At 44.9% G+C, this 19895-nt stretch overlaps 1 protein-coding gene across 1 annotated transcript; it reads left to right on the plus strand.

Annotated features, from left to right (window-relative positions):
* Positions 1–18657: 18657 nt before the first annotated feature.
* LOC119565255 (putative olfactory receptor 52P1) lies at positions 18658–19629 on the plus strand. The gene has a single exon (XM_037889744.1). It carries the CDS (start codon positions 18658–18660, stop codon positions 19627–19629), a length of 972 nt encoding a protein of 323 aa, XP_037745672.1.
* Positions 19630–19895: the final 266 nt, after the last annotated feature.

Here is a 19895-nt window from a genome sequence, read left to right on the forward strand (position 1 = left end):
TTTGAGATGAGGGGACCACGTCTGTATGCAATATTCAAGATGTGGGCATACCATGGATTTATATAAGGGCAAGAAGATATTCTCTGTCTTATTCTCTATCCCTTTTTTAATAATTCCTAACATCCAATTTGCTTTTTTGACTGCTGGTGCACACTGCGTGCACGTCTTCAAAGAACTATCCGCGATGACTCCAAGATCTTTCTCCTGATTAGTTGTAAATAAATTAGCCTCCATCATATTGTATGTATAGTTGGGGTTATTTTTTTCCAATGTGCATTACTTTACATTTATCCACATTAAATTTCATTTGCCATTTTGTTGCCCAATCACTTAGTTTTGTGAGATCTTTTTGAAGTTCTTCGCAGTCTGCTTTGGTCTTAACTGTCTTGAGCAGTTTAGCATCATCTGCAAACTTTGCCACCTCACTGTTTACCCATGTCTCCAGATCATTTATGAATAAGCTGAATAGGATTGGTCCCAGGACTAACCCCTGGGGAACACAACTAGTTACCCCCTCCATTCTGAAAATTTACCATTTATTCCTACCCTTTGTTCCCTGTCTTTTAACCAGTTCTCAATCCATGAAACAATCTTCCCTCTTATCCCATGACAACTTAATTTACGTAAGAGCCTTCGGTGATGGACCTTGTCAAAGGCTTTCTGAAAATCTAAGTACACTATGTCCACTGGATCCCACTTGTCCACACGTTTGTTGACCCCTTCACAGAACTGTAATAGATTAGTAAGATGTGATTTCCCTTTACAGAAACCATGTTTACTTTTGCCCAACAATTTATGTTCTCCTATGTGTCTGACAATTTTATTCTTTACTATTGTTTCAACTAATTTGCCCGGTGCTGACATTAGACTTACCGGTCTGTAATTGCCAGGATCACCTCTTGAGCCCTACTTAAATATTGGCGTTACATTAGCTGTCTTCCAGTCACTGGGTACAGTAACTGATTTAAAGGACAGGTTACAAACCATAGTTAATAGTTCCACAATTTCACATTTGAGTTCTTTCGGAACTCTTGGGTGAATGCCATCTGGTCCCGGTGACTTGTTACTCTTAAGTTTCTCAATTAATTCCAAAACCTCTTCTAGTGTCACTTCAATCTGTGACAATTCCTCAGATTTGTCAGCTACGAAAGACGGCTCAGGTTTGAGAATCTCCCTAACACCCTCAGCCGTGAAGACTGAAGCAAGAATTCATTTAATTTCTCCATGAAGACTTTATTGTCTTTAAGTGCTCCTTTTGTATCTTGATTGTCCCCGGGCCCCACTGGTTGTTTAGCAGGCTTCCTGCTTCTGATGTACTTAAAAAAAACATTTTGTTATTACCTTTTGAGTTTTGGGCTAGCTGTTCTTCAAACTCCATTTTCGCTTTTCTTATTACATTTTTACATTTAATTTGGCAGTGTTTATTCTCCTTTCTATTTACCTCACTAGGATTTGACTTCCACTTTTTAAAAGATGCCTTTTTATCTCTCACTGCTTCTTTACGGTGGCTCTTTTTTAGTTCTTTTACGGTGTTTTTTTAATTTGGGGTATACATTTAAGTTGAGCCTCTCTTATGGTGTCTTTGAAAAGTGTCCATGCAGCTTGCAGGGATTTTACTCTAGTCACTGTACCTTTTAATTTCTGTTTAACTAATCTCCTTATTTTTGCAGTTCCCCTTTCTGAACTTAAATGCCACATTGTTGGGCTGTTGAGGTGTTCTTCCCACCACGGGAATCATAAAAGTTATTATATTATGGTCATTCTTTCCAAACGGTCCTGCTATAGTTACCTCTTGGACCAGATCCTGTGCTCCACTCAGGACTTGATCGAGAGTTGCTTCTCCCCTTGTGGGTTCCTGTACCAGCAGCTCCAAGAAGCAGTCATTTAAAGTATCGAGACATTTTGGCTTTACATTTCTTCCTGAGGTGACATGTTCCCAGTCAATATGGGGATAACTGAAATCCCCCACTATTGTAGAGTTTTTTATTTTGATAGCCTCTCTAGTCACCTTTAGCAGTTCATTGTCACTATCACTGTCCTGGTCAGGTGGTCGATAAGAATATAACACTAGGGATCTATTATTAGAGCCTGGAATTACTATCCATAGAGATTCTATGGAACATGTGGATTCATTAAAGATTTTTATTTAATTTGATTCTACATTTTCTTTCACATATAGTGCCACTCCTTCTCCCCTTCCCCGCACACCCCGCCCCCGGCATGACCTGTTCTGTCCTTCCAATATATTTTGTACCCCGGAATGATTGTGTCCCATTGATTGTCCTCACTCCACCAGGTTTCTGTGATGCCTATTATATCAATATTCTCCTTTAACACGAGGTACTCTAATTCATCCATCTTATTATTTAGACTTCTGGCATTTGTGTACAAGCACTTTAAAAACTTGTCACTGCTTATTTGTCTGTCCTTTTCTGATGTGTCAGATTCTTTATGTGAATGTTTCTTGTCTGATCTGGCCCATACTTTATCCCCCTCCATCCTACCCTTCCCTACTTCATTGGTACCTACATGTACCATGACCACCGGCTCCTCCCAAGCACTATACATAAGTCTATCTAGATGCCTCGAGAGATCCGCAACCTTCGCACCAGGCAGGCAAGTCACCATATGGTTCTCCCAGTCATCACAAACCCAGCTATCTAAGAGACTAACAAATTTATTTGAGCATAAGCTTTCGTGAGCTATAGCTCACTTCATTGGATGCATTCAGTGGAAAATACAGTGGGTAAATTTATATACACAGAGAACATGAAACAACGGGTGTTACCATACACACTGTAACAAGAGTGATCACTTAAGGTGAGCTATTGCCAGCAGGAGAGAAAAAAAACCTTTTGTAGTGATAATCAAGATGGGCCATTTCCAGCAGTTGATAAGACCGTCTGAGGAACAGTGGGGGGTGGGGGTGGGATAAACATGGGGAAATAGTTTTACTTTGTGTAATGACCCATCCACTCCCAGTCTCAATTCAAGCCTAAGTTAATTGTATCCAGTTTGGAAATTAATTCCAATTCAGCAGTCTCTGGTTGGAGTCTTGCAACAAAGCCCGTTGCCAACTGTGTCCACATATCTATTCAGGGGACACCATCACAATCACATCAGCCACACTATCAGAGGCTCGTTCACCTGCACATCTACCAGTGTGATGTATGCCATCATGTGCCAGCAATGCCCCTCTGCCATGTACATTGGTCAAACTGGACAGTCTCTACGTAAAAGAATCAATGGACACAAATCAGATGTCAAGAATTATAACATTCATAAACCAGTTGGAGAACACTTCAATCTCTTTGGTCACTCAATTACAGACCTAAAAGTTGCAATTCTTCAACAAAAAAACTTCAAAAACAGACTCCAACGAGAGACTGCTGAATTGGAATTAATTTGCAAACTGTTTCTCAGACATTTTTGTCAATTGCTGGAAATGGCCCACCTAAATGTGTTAGTCTCTAAGGTGCCACAAGTACTCCTTTTCTGTTTGCGGATACAGACTAACACAGCTGCTACTCTGAAACCAGCTATCTTTCTAAAGATTGAATCTCCCATTATTAACACCTGCCTTTTCCTAACGACTGGAGTTCCCTCTGCTGGAGAGGTAACCTCAATGTGAGAGGATACCCCAACATCATCTGGAAGGAGGGTCCCAACTATGGGAAGATTTCCCTCTGTTCTCGTTGACTGTTCTTCTTCTCCGGGCCTTTCATCCTCCTTAGCAGTGCAGGGGCTGTCTGACCTGACGTGGGACAAAGCTACAGTGTCCCAGAAAGCCTCATGAACATACCTCTCGGCCTCCCTTAGCTCCTCCAGTTCCTCCACCCTGGCCTCCAAAGACCATATGCGGTCTCTGAGGGCCAGGAGCTCCTTGCACCAAATGCACAGATATGCCACCCGCCCACAGTGCAGGTAATCATACATGCTACACTGAGCGCAATAAACAGGATAACCCCCACTCTGCTGCTGTCTTCTGCCTGCATTTTCTCCTACTGCTACCTAGGTTAATGATAGGATTTTTGTTTAAATCAAGAAGTTTTAAAAAATGGCAAGTGTACCTCGCCCCCTTTCCACTCCCCTTCCAAACTCCCTCTCAAAACTCCCTGTTAGTGGTCCCTCGTCGCAAAGCTCCCTGGTCACTTGCTCACTACTTTATAAAGCCCTGGCCTTCTTGATAGTCCCACCCCCTGACTACGGCTCAGACAATGAACAGAGATTTCTAGATTTCAAACCTTGTTTAGAAGCTCACAGCTTCCAACTGCCGGCCACAGAACACAGTCCTTCAAACAAACAAACAGAAGCTCAGCACACAGCAAGTAACCCCCAAACACAAACACACATTACAGACAGCCACTTACCCCAAAGGTCCCATATTTGCACCTCCTTCCCCTGGAGAACTCCCTCTCGAAACTCCCTGTTAGCGGTCCCTGGTTGCAAAGCAGCCTTTCCCTGACTTCCAGACCACTAAAAGATACTGAAACTTTCTGACACAAGGTGGCTTTCCGTTAGTCCCTGTGTGAACAGGGTTCTGGATCAGTTTTGGCAAACAGAAGCCAAAGTCAAAAAAAGAAACTACAAGGCTGAACTTCTTTATCATACGTGCACAAAATGTACCTGATTTTTCTATATCCAATCTTTTAGGAAGCCTGGATGATAAACCAAATGTTTCATTTGGAAAGTGCTAATACAAGAATCTGCTGCAGGAATTGAGAACATTCTACTGGAGTTTGTTGTTGAGAGTTTTGAAACTGTGTTTTTCAGAACGAGACTTCTGTGTTAAACTGTGATATCGCCTTTGAGACAAATAACTTAGAATCATAGAAGATTAGGGTTGGAAGAGACTTTAGAAGGCCATCTACTGCAACCCTCTGCTCAAAGCAAGACCAAGACTAACTAAACCATTCCCAAATCATACCCAACTAAATCAAAACGTAGCGTCTTGCACAGATGATTTTGGAGTTGCTTTTCAGATGGAATTTTTATAATACACACTGGCCATTTCTGTGGTCAAAGACACCAAAAATAGGTGTTGAGATTTCATGTTGGAGTTTGTGAAACAGGACAACCAAGTTTAGCAGTTTGGGGTTGAAGATCTCGAACACACAGATGCCACTGAGGAGAAAGACTTTAGGGAACTTGGCATGTTTTCTCTTTCTTTGCTGTCACGACCTTTTAGCAGTGGGGAAGCAGAAAGACTGTTTTCTCAGATGAACTGGATAAAAACAAAAGTTCACAACAAGATGCAAAAGGAACTTTAAAAAACATTCTTCATGTCAGGGCGTAGATGCAGTGATACAAAATCTGTTGTGAAGAGTTTACATCAATGAAAGAAATGATTGCACGTGTCACTACTGATGTATAACCAGCAGCAGAAATATTCTACTTCTGATGAAGACGGCAGAGATGAAATGTTGCCTGTTAGAGGCTAACAGAAACAAACTAATTCAACTCAAAATATGGACATTGGCGACCATGATTCAATGCATTAGAAATAAATAATCTCGTACTGCTATTGTTATTTTTGCACTATATATGTTTTGAGCTACATCTCCGTTATTTTTAACACTGTCATTCACCATTTTTGGTTTCAAACATCTGCCCACCCTCAGTTGGGAGACAAGTACCAGTACTAGGGTTTTGAATGTTAATTTGATTTTCATCTCACTTTGTTGCTAATGTGAGTGAACTCCTGCTGGGGCTTCTAGGTTTGTTTGTTTGTTTTGTTTTTTTGAAAATCAGATCTCTACCATCTATCTAAGAAAAAATTCATTTGCTACTTGATGTATAGACCACTGTGTTAATATAAAAACCCACCCCTTTGTTTCAATAAATAGATTGGGCTTCTTTAGGGTTAGTTTTTAAGTGAGTTTGGGCCATTAATGCAGTAGAAATCTGGCAACCACAAGCCCGGAGATATGCCAGAGGCAGCAGAGGAGCACTGAGGCAGAGGTGGGGGGCTGAAGCAGACCAGAGGCAGGAGCTGGGGCAGCACAGAGCAGCTACTCCTGTGGGGAATCAGGGCTGAGCTACAGCACGCAGCTGCGGGGCCAGAGTCAGGACAGTGGGTGTCGGCCCTGGCACAAGTAACACAGCAGCCGAGGGCGATGAGTGGGTGGGGGAAGCAAGGTGGGGCCATGGGCAGAGGGCCCAGCACAGGGAGAGGTTGCTAGACAGGAGTGCTTTGAAGGCTGGACTCAGAGAGGGGGCTGTGAACCCGATGCAGGGGAAGGGTGATGCTGTGGGGAAGGTGCCTGCCACCTAGACCTTTAGGTCCTGTGGCCACCCACAGAGCAAGTGTTTTACCCATGGTATCAGCACAGCGCATCCAGGGCTGGGAGGGAGGCCTGGGATGTGTGAGGAACAGACTATGAACTTTTCTTGCATCCCAGAGATGTGTGGTTTTGGTGTTTCCCTTGCCCATAGAGTGGGTTCCTTGTTTCCCTGAACATTTTCCATTTGTTCCTTATTTTTCTTACCATTGCTGTTTAATAAATGAATGTCATGAAGTGATCAGCAGGTCAGGGAAGTGCTGGTGCAGAGAGAGTGCCCCAGAGTGTGGGCCCCCTAGCCCCTCATAGAATCATAGAATCATAGAATAACAGAGTTGGAAGGGACCTCTGGAGGTCATCTAGTCCAACCCCCTGCTCAAAGCCGGACTAATCCCCAACTAAATCACCCCATCCAGGGCTTTGTCAAGCCTGACCTTAAAAATTTCTAAGGAAGGGGATTCCACCACCTCCCTAGGTAACGCATTCCAGTGTTTCACCACCCTCCTAGTGAAAAAGTTTTTCCTAATATCCAACCTAAAACTCCCGCATGACAACTTGAGACCATTACTCCTCGTTCTGTCATCTGCTACCACTGAGAATAGTCTATAATCCCTCCTCTTTGGAATCCCATTTTAGGTAGTTGAAAGCAGCTAAAAAATCCCCCCTCATTCTTCTCTTCCGCAGACTAAACAATCCCAGTTCCCTCAGCCTCTCCTCATAAGTCATGTATTCCAGTCCCCTAATCATTTTTGTTGCCCTCCGCTGGACATTTTCCAATTTTTCCACATCCTTCTTGTAGTGTGGGGCCCAAAACTGGACACAGTACTCCAGATGAGGCCTCACCAATGTCGAATAGAGGGGAATGTTCACGTCCCTCGATCTACTGGCTATGCCCCTACTTATACATCCCAAAATGCCATTGGCCTTCTTGGCAACAAGGGCACACTGTTGATTCATATCCAGCTTCTCGTCCACTGTCACCCCTAGGTCCTTCTCTGCAGAACTGCTGCCTAGCCATTTAGTCCCTAGTCTGTAGCAGTTCATTGGATTCTTCCGTCCTAAGTGCAGGACTCTGCGCTTGTCCTTGTTGAACCTCATCAGATTTCTTTTGGCCCAATCCTCCAATTTGTCTAGGTTCCTCTGTATCCTATCCCTACCCTCCAGCGTATCTACCACTCCTCCCAGTTTAGTGTCATCCGCAAACTTGCTGAGGGTGCAATCCACACCATCCTCCAGATCATTAATGAAGATATTGAACAAAACCAGCCCCAGGACCGACCCTTGGGACACTCCTCTAGATATCAGCTGCCAACTAGACATGAAGCCATTGATCACAACCCGTTGAGCCCGACAATCTAGCCAACTTTCTACCCACCTTCTAGTGCATCCATCCAGCCCATACTTCTTTAACTTGCTAACAAGAATACTGTGGGAGACTGTGTCAAAAGCTTTGCTAAAGTCGAGGAATAACACATCCACTGCTTTCCCTTCATCCACAGAACCAGTTATCTCGGCATAGAAGGCAATTAGATTAGTCAGGCATGACTTTCCCTTGGTGAATCCATGCTGACTGTTCCTGATCACTTTCCTCTCCTCTAAGTGCTTCAGAATTGATTCCTTGAGGACATACTCCATGATTTTTCCGGGGACTGAGGTGAGGCTGACCTGCCTGTAGTTCCCAGGATCCTCCTTCTTCCCTTTTTCAAAGATGGGCACTACATTAGCCTTTTTCCAGTCTTCCGGGACTTCCCCCGATCGCCATGAGTTTTCAAAGATAATGGCTAATGGCTCTGCAATCACATCCGCCAATTCCTTTAGCACTCTCGGATGCAGCGCATCCGGCCCCATGGACTTGTGCACGTCCAGTTTTTCTAAATAGTCCCGAACCACTTCTTCCTTCACAGAGGGCTGGTCACCTCCTCCCCATGCTGTGCTGCCCAGTGCAGTCCTAAGAGATCACAGTGAGACTGGGGGTCAAACGCAATGTGTGTCATGGACAGTCCAGGTGAAGACCCAGGGTGACGTCCTAAAGGGGGCACTGTTTGATACCTCCCACCTGATCTGATCTGCCAACCAAGAGCCAGCTGGGCTTACAGAGGCAGGCAGCCAGACAATAGACATGCAGCACTGGAAAGAGTGAACCCATGCGGCAGCTTGAGCAGGCAGACACTCATTCAGGTAACTCCTCCAATGGAAGCAGGGGTGCACAGGGCTCCCCACTCTCCCAGCACAGAGGACCCACTGCATTACAGTCATGCCCGGAGTGGGGCTGGGCTGGAAGAGGCTCCCAATCAGATCTCTCGGATGGGTGGCTGAGGTTAGTGGGGGGAAGGATGAGGGGTGCACGTTCCAGCAGGTCTATGTGTCCTAGCTGAGCACTTGGAGCCTCCCAGCTATCTAGGTTGCAGTGGGGGTGGGCCTGCACTATTGTCCCCTAAGAGCCCCATAGTTGCTCAGGAAAGGGCTTGCTCTTTCTCCCCGGCAGTGATGGTAGGTAGGGGAGCACACACCTGGCTCCACACAGGTTAGCACCTGTGATAAATGACGGGAGGAGGGTGGCTCCCTTTTATGATCACCCAACCATTCAGTTAGCTACAGAATCCTCCTTAGCAGCTGTACCCTGATTGCCTTGCCTGTAAAGGGTTAAAAAGTCTCAGTGCTATGCACAGGTAAGAGGAAGTGAGTGGGCACCTGGCCAAAAGAGCCAATGGGAAGGCCAGAACTTTTTTTAAAATTGTGAATCCTCCCCCTCACTTTGTCTGATTATTGTTGTTCTCTCGGCGAGAGAGAAACAGGCAGCAGCTACACTGTAAGAGGCTTGAGGCCAGGTATGAAAAATTATCAGTCTCATACCTAGAAAATACTCATTTAAAACCCCAGATATGTAAGTAGATCAGGAAATGTCTAGGAAGATGCAATTAGGTTTATCTCTTTTTATTTCTTTATGGCTTGTGGATTCCTCTGTGCTAAACCTAGGTGCTTTTGTTTTGCTTGGTAACCTTTAAGCTGGACCCTGAGAAAGCTATTCTTGGTGCTTAATTCCTGCAGTTACTCTTTTAAAATCTAGCAACAACCTGAGTTTCCAGATGTATTTTCTTTCTTCTTTTTTTTAATAAAATTTAACATTTTAAGAACATGATTGGATTTCTGTGTCTTTAGAGGGTTGTTCACATGCTTGTTAGTTAGCTGGTGGCAACAGCAATTTTCTTTTTTCTTTTCTTTTCTCAGCTCTTCCCTGGAGGGGTCAAGAAAGGGCTTGAGGTTACCCCACAGGAAGGAATTCCCAAGTGCCCCTTCCTGGGCTCTCAAAAGGGGCTCTGCACTTAGGTGGTGGCAGCAGCTACCAATCCAAGGTCTGAAAAAAGCTGTAACCTTGACAGTGTAATACAAGCCTGGAGTGGCAAGTACTAATTTTTAGAGTCCTTGCGGGCCCCCACCTTCTGCACTTGAAGTGCCAGAGTGGGGAATCAGCTTTGACAGCACCATACAAACCGAGGGGGCTGCAGTCTGCTCCCATCCCTCCCCAGCAGAGGTGGTAAGTCAAAAAAATGGCAAACTGGCAGAAGGGTCAGAATCTGTGGGGACCATGGGCTGTTATAACAGGGATAAGGGAGAGACAAGACAGAATTAGGGGGAGAATTGCTATGTGAAATGGGATACCAGTACAAAAGTTTGAGAACCACTGAGAGAGTTGGCATCAGAGAGACTTGGTGGGATAATACACATGACTGGAATATTGGTATCACAGGGTACAGCTTGCTCAGGAAGGACAAGCAGGGAAAATAGGGAGGAGGTGTTGCCTTATATAGTAAAAAAAATGTACATACTTGGACTGAGGTTGAGATGGAGATAGGAGGCAGACTTGCTGAAAGTCTCCGGGTAAGATAAGAGGTGTAAAAGATAAAGATAAGATAAAAAGGTGTAAAATCAAGGTTGATGTCATGGTAGGGGTCTACTGCAGACCACCTAACCAGGAAGAAGAGGTGGATGAAGATTTTTTTAAACAACTAACAAAATCATCCAAAGCACAGACCTCATAGTTAGGGGGAACTTCATCTACTGCGACATCTGTTGGGAAAATAACATAGCAGGGCCCAGATCATCCAACAAGTTTCTTGGAATATGTTGGAGACATTTTTATATTTCAGAAGGTGGACAAAGCTACTAGGTTAGAGACTGTTCTACATAAGAACTTAAGTAAGACTGGCCATACTGAGTCCCACCAAAGGTCCATCTAGCCCACTATCCTGTCTTCTGACAGTGGCCAGTGCCCCAGAGGAAATGAACAGAACAAGTAATCATCAAGTGATCCAAAATATTTTACAGAAGTATCCAAAGCACCCTTCGTTAAATGTCAGAAAACAAGGGTGAAGTGGGGAGGGTAGAAAACAGTGGACTGAGAAGAAGGAGGAGAAGAAGAGAATCTTTCACCCACACGACTGCCTCTCAGGCCACCTCCCAGAGGACCTTTATTTTCTTAACCAATGCCTGAACTACCACCCCCTTCTTTTTAACCGAGGGTCTGTTTGATCTCAGGACCGTACCCACCCAGCGCCAAACCACAGGCCAGTCCCAAGGCTCTTCCCATGTCTGTTGCCTTTTTGAAGGTGTCCTGTCCCCATGGACATGGACCGCGTTCTGCTAACCATTTACCAAAGAGGGTAGGCTACTCAGCCATCCCCCATCCCTTTGGGTCCCCTAAAATCTCATTGGGGTGGACCCTCATACCTGGAATGGGCCCTGATTCTCCCGTGTCCTTTTATCCAAAAGGACACTTACCCCAGGGATTCCAAAATCCCCACCACCAGCTCCTGACTACATCTAAATGGTTCATTGAACTTACAATGGTCCATGGTAAATAGCAGTGATCAGCCTCTGCTCTGTCTCTGAATCCTGTTTGTGATGCCAAATGTAGGGGCATCCCTTGTCTTCAGACACGACCAATGGCCATACGGCTTGGTTTATTGTAACAGGAGCTCAACTGCACCCTGCAGAAGCATAGCTGTATCACTCATTCACTCCCTCCCCACCCCCACACACATCCCAGGGAGTGAACTCTGTGGTTTCTTTGCATTTCCCCTTTATTGTAAGCATTAGCCCTCCCCCTACCTTGGTGAGCAGTTCTTCTCTTGGTCTTGGCCCAGTAATTATCCTCTAATTACCCTAAACTTTCTGCCCCTGTTTATGTTTACCTCTGCCATGTTCTTTTCCTGCCTTACGGGAGTTGTTTTTGAGCACTTGGTTATATTCTATAAGTGGAACACCTGAAAGCTCTCTGTTTTGGGGTTCCCTGTGCTGCACCTTCTGCCAGCAGCTCACCAGACAGAGATAGGCCCCCATACTCTGTGTTTGCACTTTGTCAGACTTCAGTCTTGTCTGGTAAACTGTAACATCAGACCCCCAAACTTACCACCTGGAAAAAGGAATTTCATAAGCTCATTTCCGCATTTGGCTCACAGCGAGGGTGCCAGGACTATGCCTAAACAGTAATAAAGCTGGTTGGGTGCCTTTGTCACGGAAATGTTCTGGTGTTGTTGTTTTTTTATGAATAACATTGAGGTCTGCTGAATTAGCAGGTTGCCTTACCTGTGAATACTGATAACACTGGAGCTCCAAGGCCAGAAGCACTGAGCAGCCTGAACGGTGTTACTGAGGCAACAACATTCCAGCCTTCAGCACTTAACAGCAGCCAGCTGACACTCTGAGCCCAGGGGTGAGTTGCACACTCCTGACTTATATCCAGCTTCTTGTCCACTGTAATCCCCAGGTCCTTTTCTTCAGAACTGCTGCTTACACAGTCAGTCCCCAGCCTGTAGCAGTGCCTGGGATTTTTCCTTCCTCAGTGCGGTGTGCCCTTTTTGCCAAGAAGGCTAATGGCATATTGGTCTGCATTAGTATGAGAATTGCCAGCAGATCGAGGGAAGTGATTATTCCACTCTACAGGGCACTGGTGAGGCCACATCTGCACTATTACGCCCAGTTTTGAGTTAGGACCACCACCAACTGTTGCCTCTTCTTGGAAGTGATGGTTGTGGAACCCGCATCCTGGAACAATGCATCCCATGCCTTCCAGTCGATGGGGTCTCCTTCTGATCCCTTCCCACAGATGGCTCCTCCAAACTGTCACCAGTGTTTTTTGATAGCACTGACCAATGTTGTTTGGCTGTGTGCATACCCTCGTGTGTGTGATGTCTCAGTTTCTGCAAGTAACTGAGACTACACTCTGTGATCAAAGACATTGACACAACCACGGATTAGATAAGCAACGAAGGCACCCGAGCCCCAGTTTATTATAGTGAAGCACAACGAGAAGCATCCTATATCTCAGAGGACCCTTCAAATATGAGCACTCCAATACAATGGAAGAGCTGGAACACTGGGTGGACCTGTCAGCATCCCCTGGGCTGAACAAGCTGTTTTATTGTACACTGTTATTTATACCATACTGCGAGTAGGGCTTGTACTGCCCCCCTGATGCTTGTGCTCCTCACCCTCTGACAAGGTCATGTACCACCCTGTGATGTCACCGAAGTCTACCCATCTTCATGTCTGGGGTGGTATAACCAAAATATCTCTGTTCATTGTGTCATGACACCTTGGAGGTCAGAAGGTTCTAGTTATCTCTCTGGTGTCAGGATGTCCCAGTGCTTCATGTCCCAGGTGCTCCTAATGCTAGGCACAGGAGTCTATGATTCTATCCTAGATGTGTTTATTTTTCAGCCTCACCTCTTTTCCTGCCAGTGGCTGGACTTTTCCACACACACAGAGTCTAACCGAGAGGTTGGCTGAGCTATGCTGCACCTGTGAGCAGTGCTTGCTTCTAGCCACAACTCTTGCTCTGGTTGAAGACCTAGCTCTGGGCCTCTAGTGCAAGGTCTTGTTTCAGACTGTCTTTCTACTGGACAAACCATTCTTTAACGCAGTACCTGTGTAGAAAGCCGAAAACAGTTTCTGACCTCTATGTGCATTGCGGGTACATGAGTTCTCCTCTTTCTTCTTCTGGAGGTCACATGCTGCCAATTTTCTTCCTGCTTCTGTGCTGCTCTCTCTGACTCTTCAGCATGCTGTGCCTGCAGAACCAAATGAAGAAAGTCTTCATTTTCTCTGATGCAATGCAGGGTTGATACTTGGGTCTCTAACTTTAACCTTTTCTTCCAATATGGAGACCAGCTTGCACTTCATACAGACAAAGTCGCTTCTATCCTCTGGGAGAAAGACAAAATGGCACATCCTTTGCAGGTCACAACAGCTGATCGTTCACTATCCATATTGTCTTCCTTCTAAAATCCTCTTCATATGTTGTATTTACTGCTCACAGAAATCTGAAAGGCAAAAAACTCTGTGGTAACTCCCCCCAGGCAAATTCCTTGTGTTTGCCTCTCCTCTGATTGTCGCTTCAGATAGCCTTTGGATAATGGCTGCTTTAACTCAGCAGGGCATCCAAAGTCATGTGACCAGGCCACATGACAAGGAACTCCATTATGGGTACCTGTATTTTTCCATAAACTAGACAGGGAACTGTTTTTTGGAACAAAGAATTTCCTCCATATGTTAAAGGTATATAAGGTTGAGTGTGACATCATCTAGTGGCCTCACTCCCCACACAAGAGAACTCCTGGAAACACCAGAGAAAGACAATGAGGAGTCTGGTGGCACCTTAAAGACTAACAGATGCATTTGGGCATACGCTTTTGTGGCAAGTCGTATCTGAAGAAGTGGAGTTTTTTATCCACTAAAGCTTATGCCCAAATAAATCTGTCAGTCTTTAAGGTGCCACCGGACTCCTCATTGGTTTTGTGGATACAGACTAACATGGCTACCCCTCTGATACTTGTCACCAGAGAAAAAAAGATTGAAATGGGGGAAGTGCTGGTCTGAGGCTTAAACCATTTCTAGCCTGTGTATGGAAACCCGGTGGACTGCTTGTACCATCAGCTGAAAAACTGGGATGAAAAACTGCTAATTCATATCCAATCTATCAAGTATTTTAGGCTTAGTTTGCGGTGTTTTTTACTTGCTAGTTAATCTGTTTTGACCTCATTATGATCTGTTTTAGTCGCTTAAAATCCATCTTTTTGTAGTTACACTTATTTTTTCGTTTATCTAAATCAGCGTGCCCTTGAGTGTCTGGAGAAAATCTCAGCTTGATTAACACAGACTTGTTGCATATTCTTCCCCCATCAAGGGGAGGGCAAACTCTATTAACGAGCTCACATCGTACAGATCCCTGTGCAGTGCAAGACCGTATAAATGTGTGTTTATACTCCAGTGGGGGTTGTGAGTCTCATGAGTTGGGAAATTGGCTGCTGTCCGTTGTCTGCACTTGGGTGGCTTAGGTAAGACTCAGGAAGTTCAGTTTGGGTGTGTGGTTGCCCTCTGCTGCCATGTTGGGTAATAATAGGGCCTGGAGAGGCTGTATCACCAGCAAAGCAGTGTGAACAAGGGCCAGCCCAGTTGGGTGATTCGAGGGGCACAGCAGTTTGCACGGCTCCCAGATGGCTCCCCATAGCTGACATCCCATAACACTCAGACTCTCTGGAGTGCAAATTAGGCCCCCAGGCATCTGTGATGCAAGCACAGGGGAGGGACTGTAACCAGAAGAAAAGATCCAGACATAGCAGTTGTTTGGTTCCTTTACCAGTTTGTCCTCGCCCCAGCAGGGCACACCTATGTAAAATAAAATAATACAATAAAAATGTCCCCTGGGCAACAGATTTGGGAATCTCAGTGAATTCCTGGTGATTCTGGACTTCCAAGTGGTGAAGGAATCACAGAGTGAGTGGAGAAGCCCCATTTCAGAGGCTACACACAGAAAAGAAAGCCATCTTCAATTGCTAGGCTGAACGGTCTGCAAGATTCAGTTTGCTCTGATAATCTGAGCTCCTGGTGTCTGTAAATCGTTTTTTCACCCCCTGGAGAAGCTTTCAGGATAATTTTTTCCAGGGTCTATTTTCCGCTCTTCAGAGAGCTCAGGGAATTTGCCGGGACTCCTGGCCTACCAGAGAGTCCTCAGGGACTGTACAGGAGAATCATAAAGGATGCTGTCCAGCATGCCGAGTGGGAGATGTGCAATTCCTACACCGATTCTCAGGGCTCTACCTTCCTGTAACTGGAAGGAGATTTCCTCTCTCTGTTGACCAGAATTTTGGTGAGTTGCTTGTTTCTGCATTAAAGTTAGCGCTCAGGGCTCAGTCAGAGACAAGGAACTGATCTTAAAAACAAGAATTTGTCTAAATGATTTCTAGTCCATTTGTAGTTTCAATTTACGAGGTAAATCCTTTGGTCTTTCTGACAATACAAAACAGTTCAAGCTGCCGTGCTGGTGAAGTTCTGCCCAGATGGTTCTTGACTTGAACCTTGGAACCCTTCCGGTATCCTTCTATCTCTCTCTTTAGCACCCTGGTCACTGTGGTTAGATGTTTGGCTGTGTGCTGTCCCAGCTCTGCGCACACAACTGGCACTGAGGAATGTAGGTTTATGATTGAGCTTTGGGGGCAATTTTAGATAATTAATATGTATGGGTAATATAGATATGGCATATATATTTGTATGATACATATGGGTATGTATGCATAAAAAGTATGTGTATATATGGCGTCAATTTATATCCAAACAATCCGTTTCCAGTCTCGGTGGTGAGGTTTGGCCCTTGTGGCAAATTTCTATTAGGGCAATTATGGTTACCACCTGTATTATTATAGGCAGTAGCTTGAGTGTTCTGAAATACTGGGATTGGCATTATTACAGTGTGTTCCACAGTGCTATGTGTGTGAGAAGTAAAACAGAAATTTGGAGTAACGACATTACAGATGCGGCCTGTATATATAAATGTCCCTATTTATAAATGTAATGAATTACTGCACAGTACTGTTCATTCATGTTAGAGGTTACCCATACTGCTGGTTGTCACCCTTTGGTAAATTTCACTGGGCAGGAAACAGGAACGGCTTCTCTGACCCGTTGGTTGTATTGCTCTGTGATACACCAGAAGTGTTGCGGCGTCAGGATTTAATATTGATTGCCAGACACTGAGCAAGATCGTTTTGAATAACAGGTGCCTTACTTAGTATCAGTCACACTTTGGGATCCGTAATACTACATCCTATCAGCGAATTTATTCACCCGATTTATAGTTACCATGTTGTACAGGGAGGTGTCAGCAAACCAGAAAAGTGCCTGAAACCACTATGGCTTATTGTGAAAAGCAGCCAAGTCAGCAGGCCATAAAGTGGCCATGTAGCAAACTCAGCTGACCAAGGCAGGAGGGGAGGGGGTTTTGAGTGCCACAGAAAGGGCAGCTTGACCCCCCCCATTCCTTCCTGATACGAATGGTGTTGAAGTTGCTGATACATGCATTTTAGATGAGCTGGATGTGCCACAAGAATGTCAATTGGGCCTCAAGGCTGCAAACTCTGGAAAAACCCACACCTGGTTAATCAATAATCAGAGGAAAGCCTCTTGCTTGACCATTGGAACTGCTTGCTTAACAAGTGCTGCTGTTCTGGGTGCACCCGTACACACAGTGTGTGGCTTCAAGGGCTGCTACACAGAAATAAGTCCCTAGCTGAGAAGTATGAACATTATATTATGAGACTGGGGAACTCTGGGATATGTTAGGATGTAGATAAATGCAGCTGCCATATGGAGGAGCCACAGGCAGATGCCTGAAACAATGCGCCATTGTGACACAGATGTAAAACCCAGTGTGCCCTGGGATATTTTGCTAGCCAGCTCTGTTAGCCATTAATGACATGAGTTGTATGAGATTTTATGGGGTCAGGTCATTATTTTTCTCATCTAAAATGTTCAGCCATGCAGTGCCTCACATAGATTCCAAGATCAGAAGGGACCATTGTGATTATATAATCTGTATAACACAGACCTGAGAATTTTCCCCAAATTATTCCTAGAGCAGATTTCTTGGAGAAACATCCAACCTTGATTTAAAAATTCTCAGTGAGAGAGAATCCTCCAGGAACCTTGGTAGATAGTACCAATAGCTAATTACTCTCTCTGTCTCTTCAACGCTTAGCTGGGCAGTCGGCCATAGCAATCATTAGCATTTGGTCAGTTCTGGCACAACTGCAAAGGTTTGATGGGCTGACAGTCCAACATTGGAACAGACTTGATTACTCTCACTGTTAAATGTATGCTTTGGGTACAGTCAGAATTTGTTTAGCTTCAACTTAGAATCATAGAATAATACAAATATAGGACCGGAAGGGACCTTGAGAGGTCATCGAATGGAGTCCCTTGCACTCACAGCAGTACCAAGTACCACTCGATTCAGCCATTGGATCATTTTACTCCTCTGTATGCTAGGCTGAAAAACGTATGATTAATATTTGTTCCTCATGTAGGTACTTACAGACTGTTATCAAGTCACCCCTTAACCAACCTTGTTAAACTGTTACACTGAACAGATTGATCTCTTTGAGTCTATCACTGTAAGGTCGGTTTTCTAATCTTTTAATAATACTTCTGATTCTTCTATGAACCCTCTTCAGTGTATCAACATCCATCTTTAATCGTGGACACCCGAACTGGACACAGGATTCCAGCAGCAGTCGCAATAGTGCCAAAGACAGAGGTAAAATAGCGTCTATGTCTCCTTGAGATTGCCCTGGTTATCATCCCAGGGTAACATGGCCTGTTTTTGCCACGGGGTAACACTGGGAGCTCAAGTTTAGCTTATTATTTCTTCACAACCCCAAATCTTTTTCAGAGTCATTGAGCATCCCATGATAGTCCACCATCATGTAAGCATCACCTACTTTCTTTGTTCCTAGATGTAGATATCTACATTGCTATATTAGAAGACATATCATTTGCTTCAACCAGTTTAGCAACTAATACAGATTGCTCTGAATCAGTGACCTGTCATCTTCATTGTATTTTCTATATGATTCCCCATCCCACTCCTCCTGGATCCCAGTTTTTTTCCTTAGTTTCTCTTGGTGTTTGCACTGGGAGAAGGGTTTCTCAGAGATACATACCACGATCCATAGGTCACTGTCCTGAGTTCATACAGTGAAATTAGAAACTTGTAAGGTGTTTGAGGATTTCAAGCTTCTCTCTCCAATAGGCATGCAAGTTGCAGTTATGAACATCGAAGTTAATCTGCTATCATGTTACCGATTCACCTGGATTGGTTTTTTCCCTGTGAGGACTTCTCTGGACTTGACTATGACCTAAATGATTTGGTACCATTTGCAAATGTTGCCACCTCACTGCTCACCTCCCTTTCTGTATTCTTAATCACTATAAGATATTTACCGTATTATTTGTTATAAAGTGTATAACCCCCCTCACTGTGCTTTTCTTCCTTCACAGGCACCTTGAGCATTTCTTAGATGATCAACGCATCAATCACCCCATGGCCGTTTTCAACCTCACCCTCGCTGACCCTTCAACATTCACTCTAAGTGGTATTCCTGACCTAGAAACTGCCCACATCTGGATTTCCATCCCTTTCTCTACATTCTACACTATCAGCCTGTTGGGAAATTGCACGGTCCTGTTTGTTGTAGGCACAGAGCAGGACCTATACAAACCGATGTACCTGCTGCTCTGCATGCTGGCGCTCACAGACATCAGCATGTCTACATCTGTTGTGCCGAAGGCACTGTGTATATTTTGGTTCAACTTGAAAGGCATTACTGTGGGTGGCTGCCTCACCCAGATGTTCTTCCTTCATGCGGCTTCTGTTATGCAGTCAGCCGTCCTCGTGACAATGGCCTTCGATCGCTACATTGCTATATGTGACCCTCTGAGATATGCCACCATCCTCACCAATTCACGAATAGCTAAACTGGGGCTTATGGGCTTGATAAGAGCTGTTCTCTTCATTCTGCCCATGCCCCTGCTCCTGAGCAGGCAGCCATTCTGTGCCAACCACATTATCCCCCACACGTACTGCGACCACATGGCTGTGGCAAAGATGTTTTGTGGGGACATCACAGTCAACAGGTTGTACGGCTTGGTGATAGCACTTGTGGTCTTCGTGTTAGATCTGATGCTCATTGCCCTGTCCTATGGTCTGATCATAAGGACCGTCCTCAGAATCTCCTCCAAGAAAGCCCACCAGAAAGCCCTCAACACCTGCACAGCTCACATCTGTGTCATGCTGATGTCTTATACTCCCTGCCTCTTCTCCTCTCTGACACATCGGTTTGGTCAGGGCATCGCTCCCCACATTCACATCATCTTGGCCAACCTCTATTTCCTCATCCCCCCCATGCTCAATCCAATCATTTATGGGGTCAAAACCAAAGAGCTTCGTGACAAAGTGGGCAAATACACCTTCAGAATGTGCTCACCTGGGGCCACTGACTTTAAACCTGCATGACAAGAGGAGGAAGGATATTTCCTCAGTAATCAAGGGTGCTCTGTCCCAGTTTGGCTCAGCTCAGCATTGTGGAAGTTCACAGTCTGAGAAGTTCCTCACACCTAACATCTTTTCACTCCATCACCAAGCATGGCTCTCTCCAAATTTCCCTCTTTCTGACCATCACCTCATCTCTTTCAGTGTCACCTGTCAAACTCTATCCCCACACACCCTGTCACTCAGACTTTTGATGACTTTCAGACCACCAGAAGATACTGCAGCTTTCT

The sequence above is a fragment of the Chelonia mydas genome, chromosome 1, assembly GCF_015237465.2.
Source record: "Chelonia mydas isolate rCheMyd1 chromosome 1, rCheMyd1.pri.v2, whole genome shotgun sequence".
Classification (NCBI taxonomy): domain Eukaryota; kingdom Metazoa; phylum Chordata; order Testudines; family Cheloniidae; genus Chelonia; species Chelonia mydas.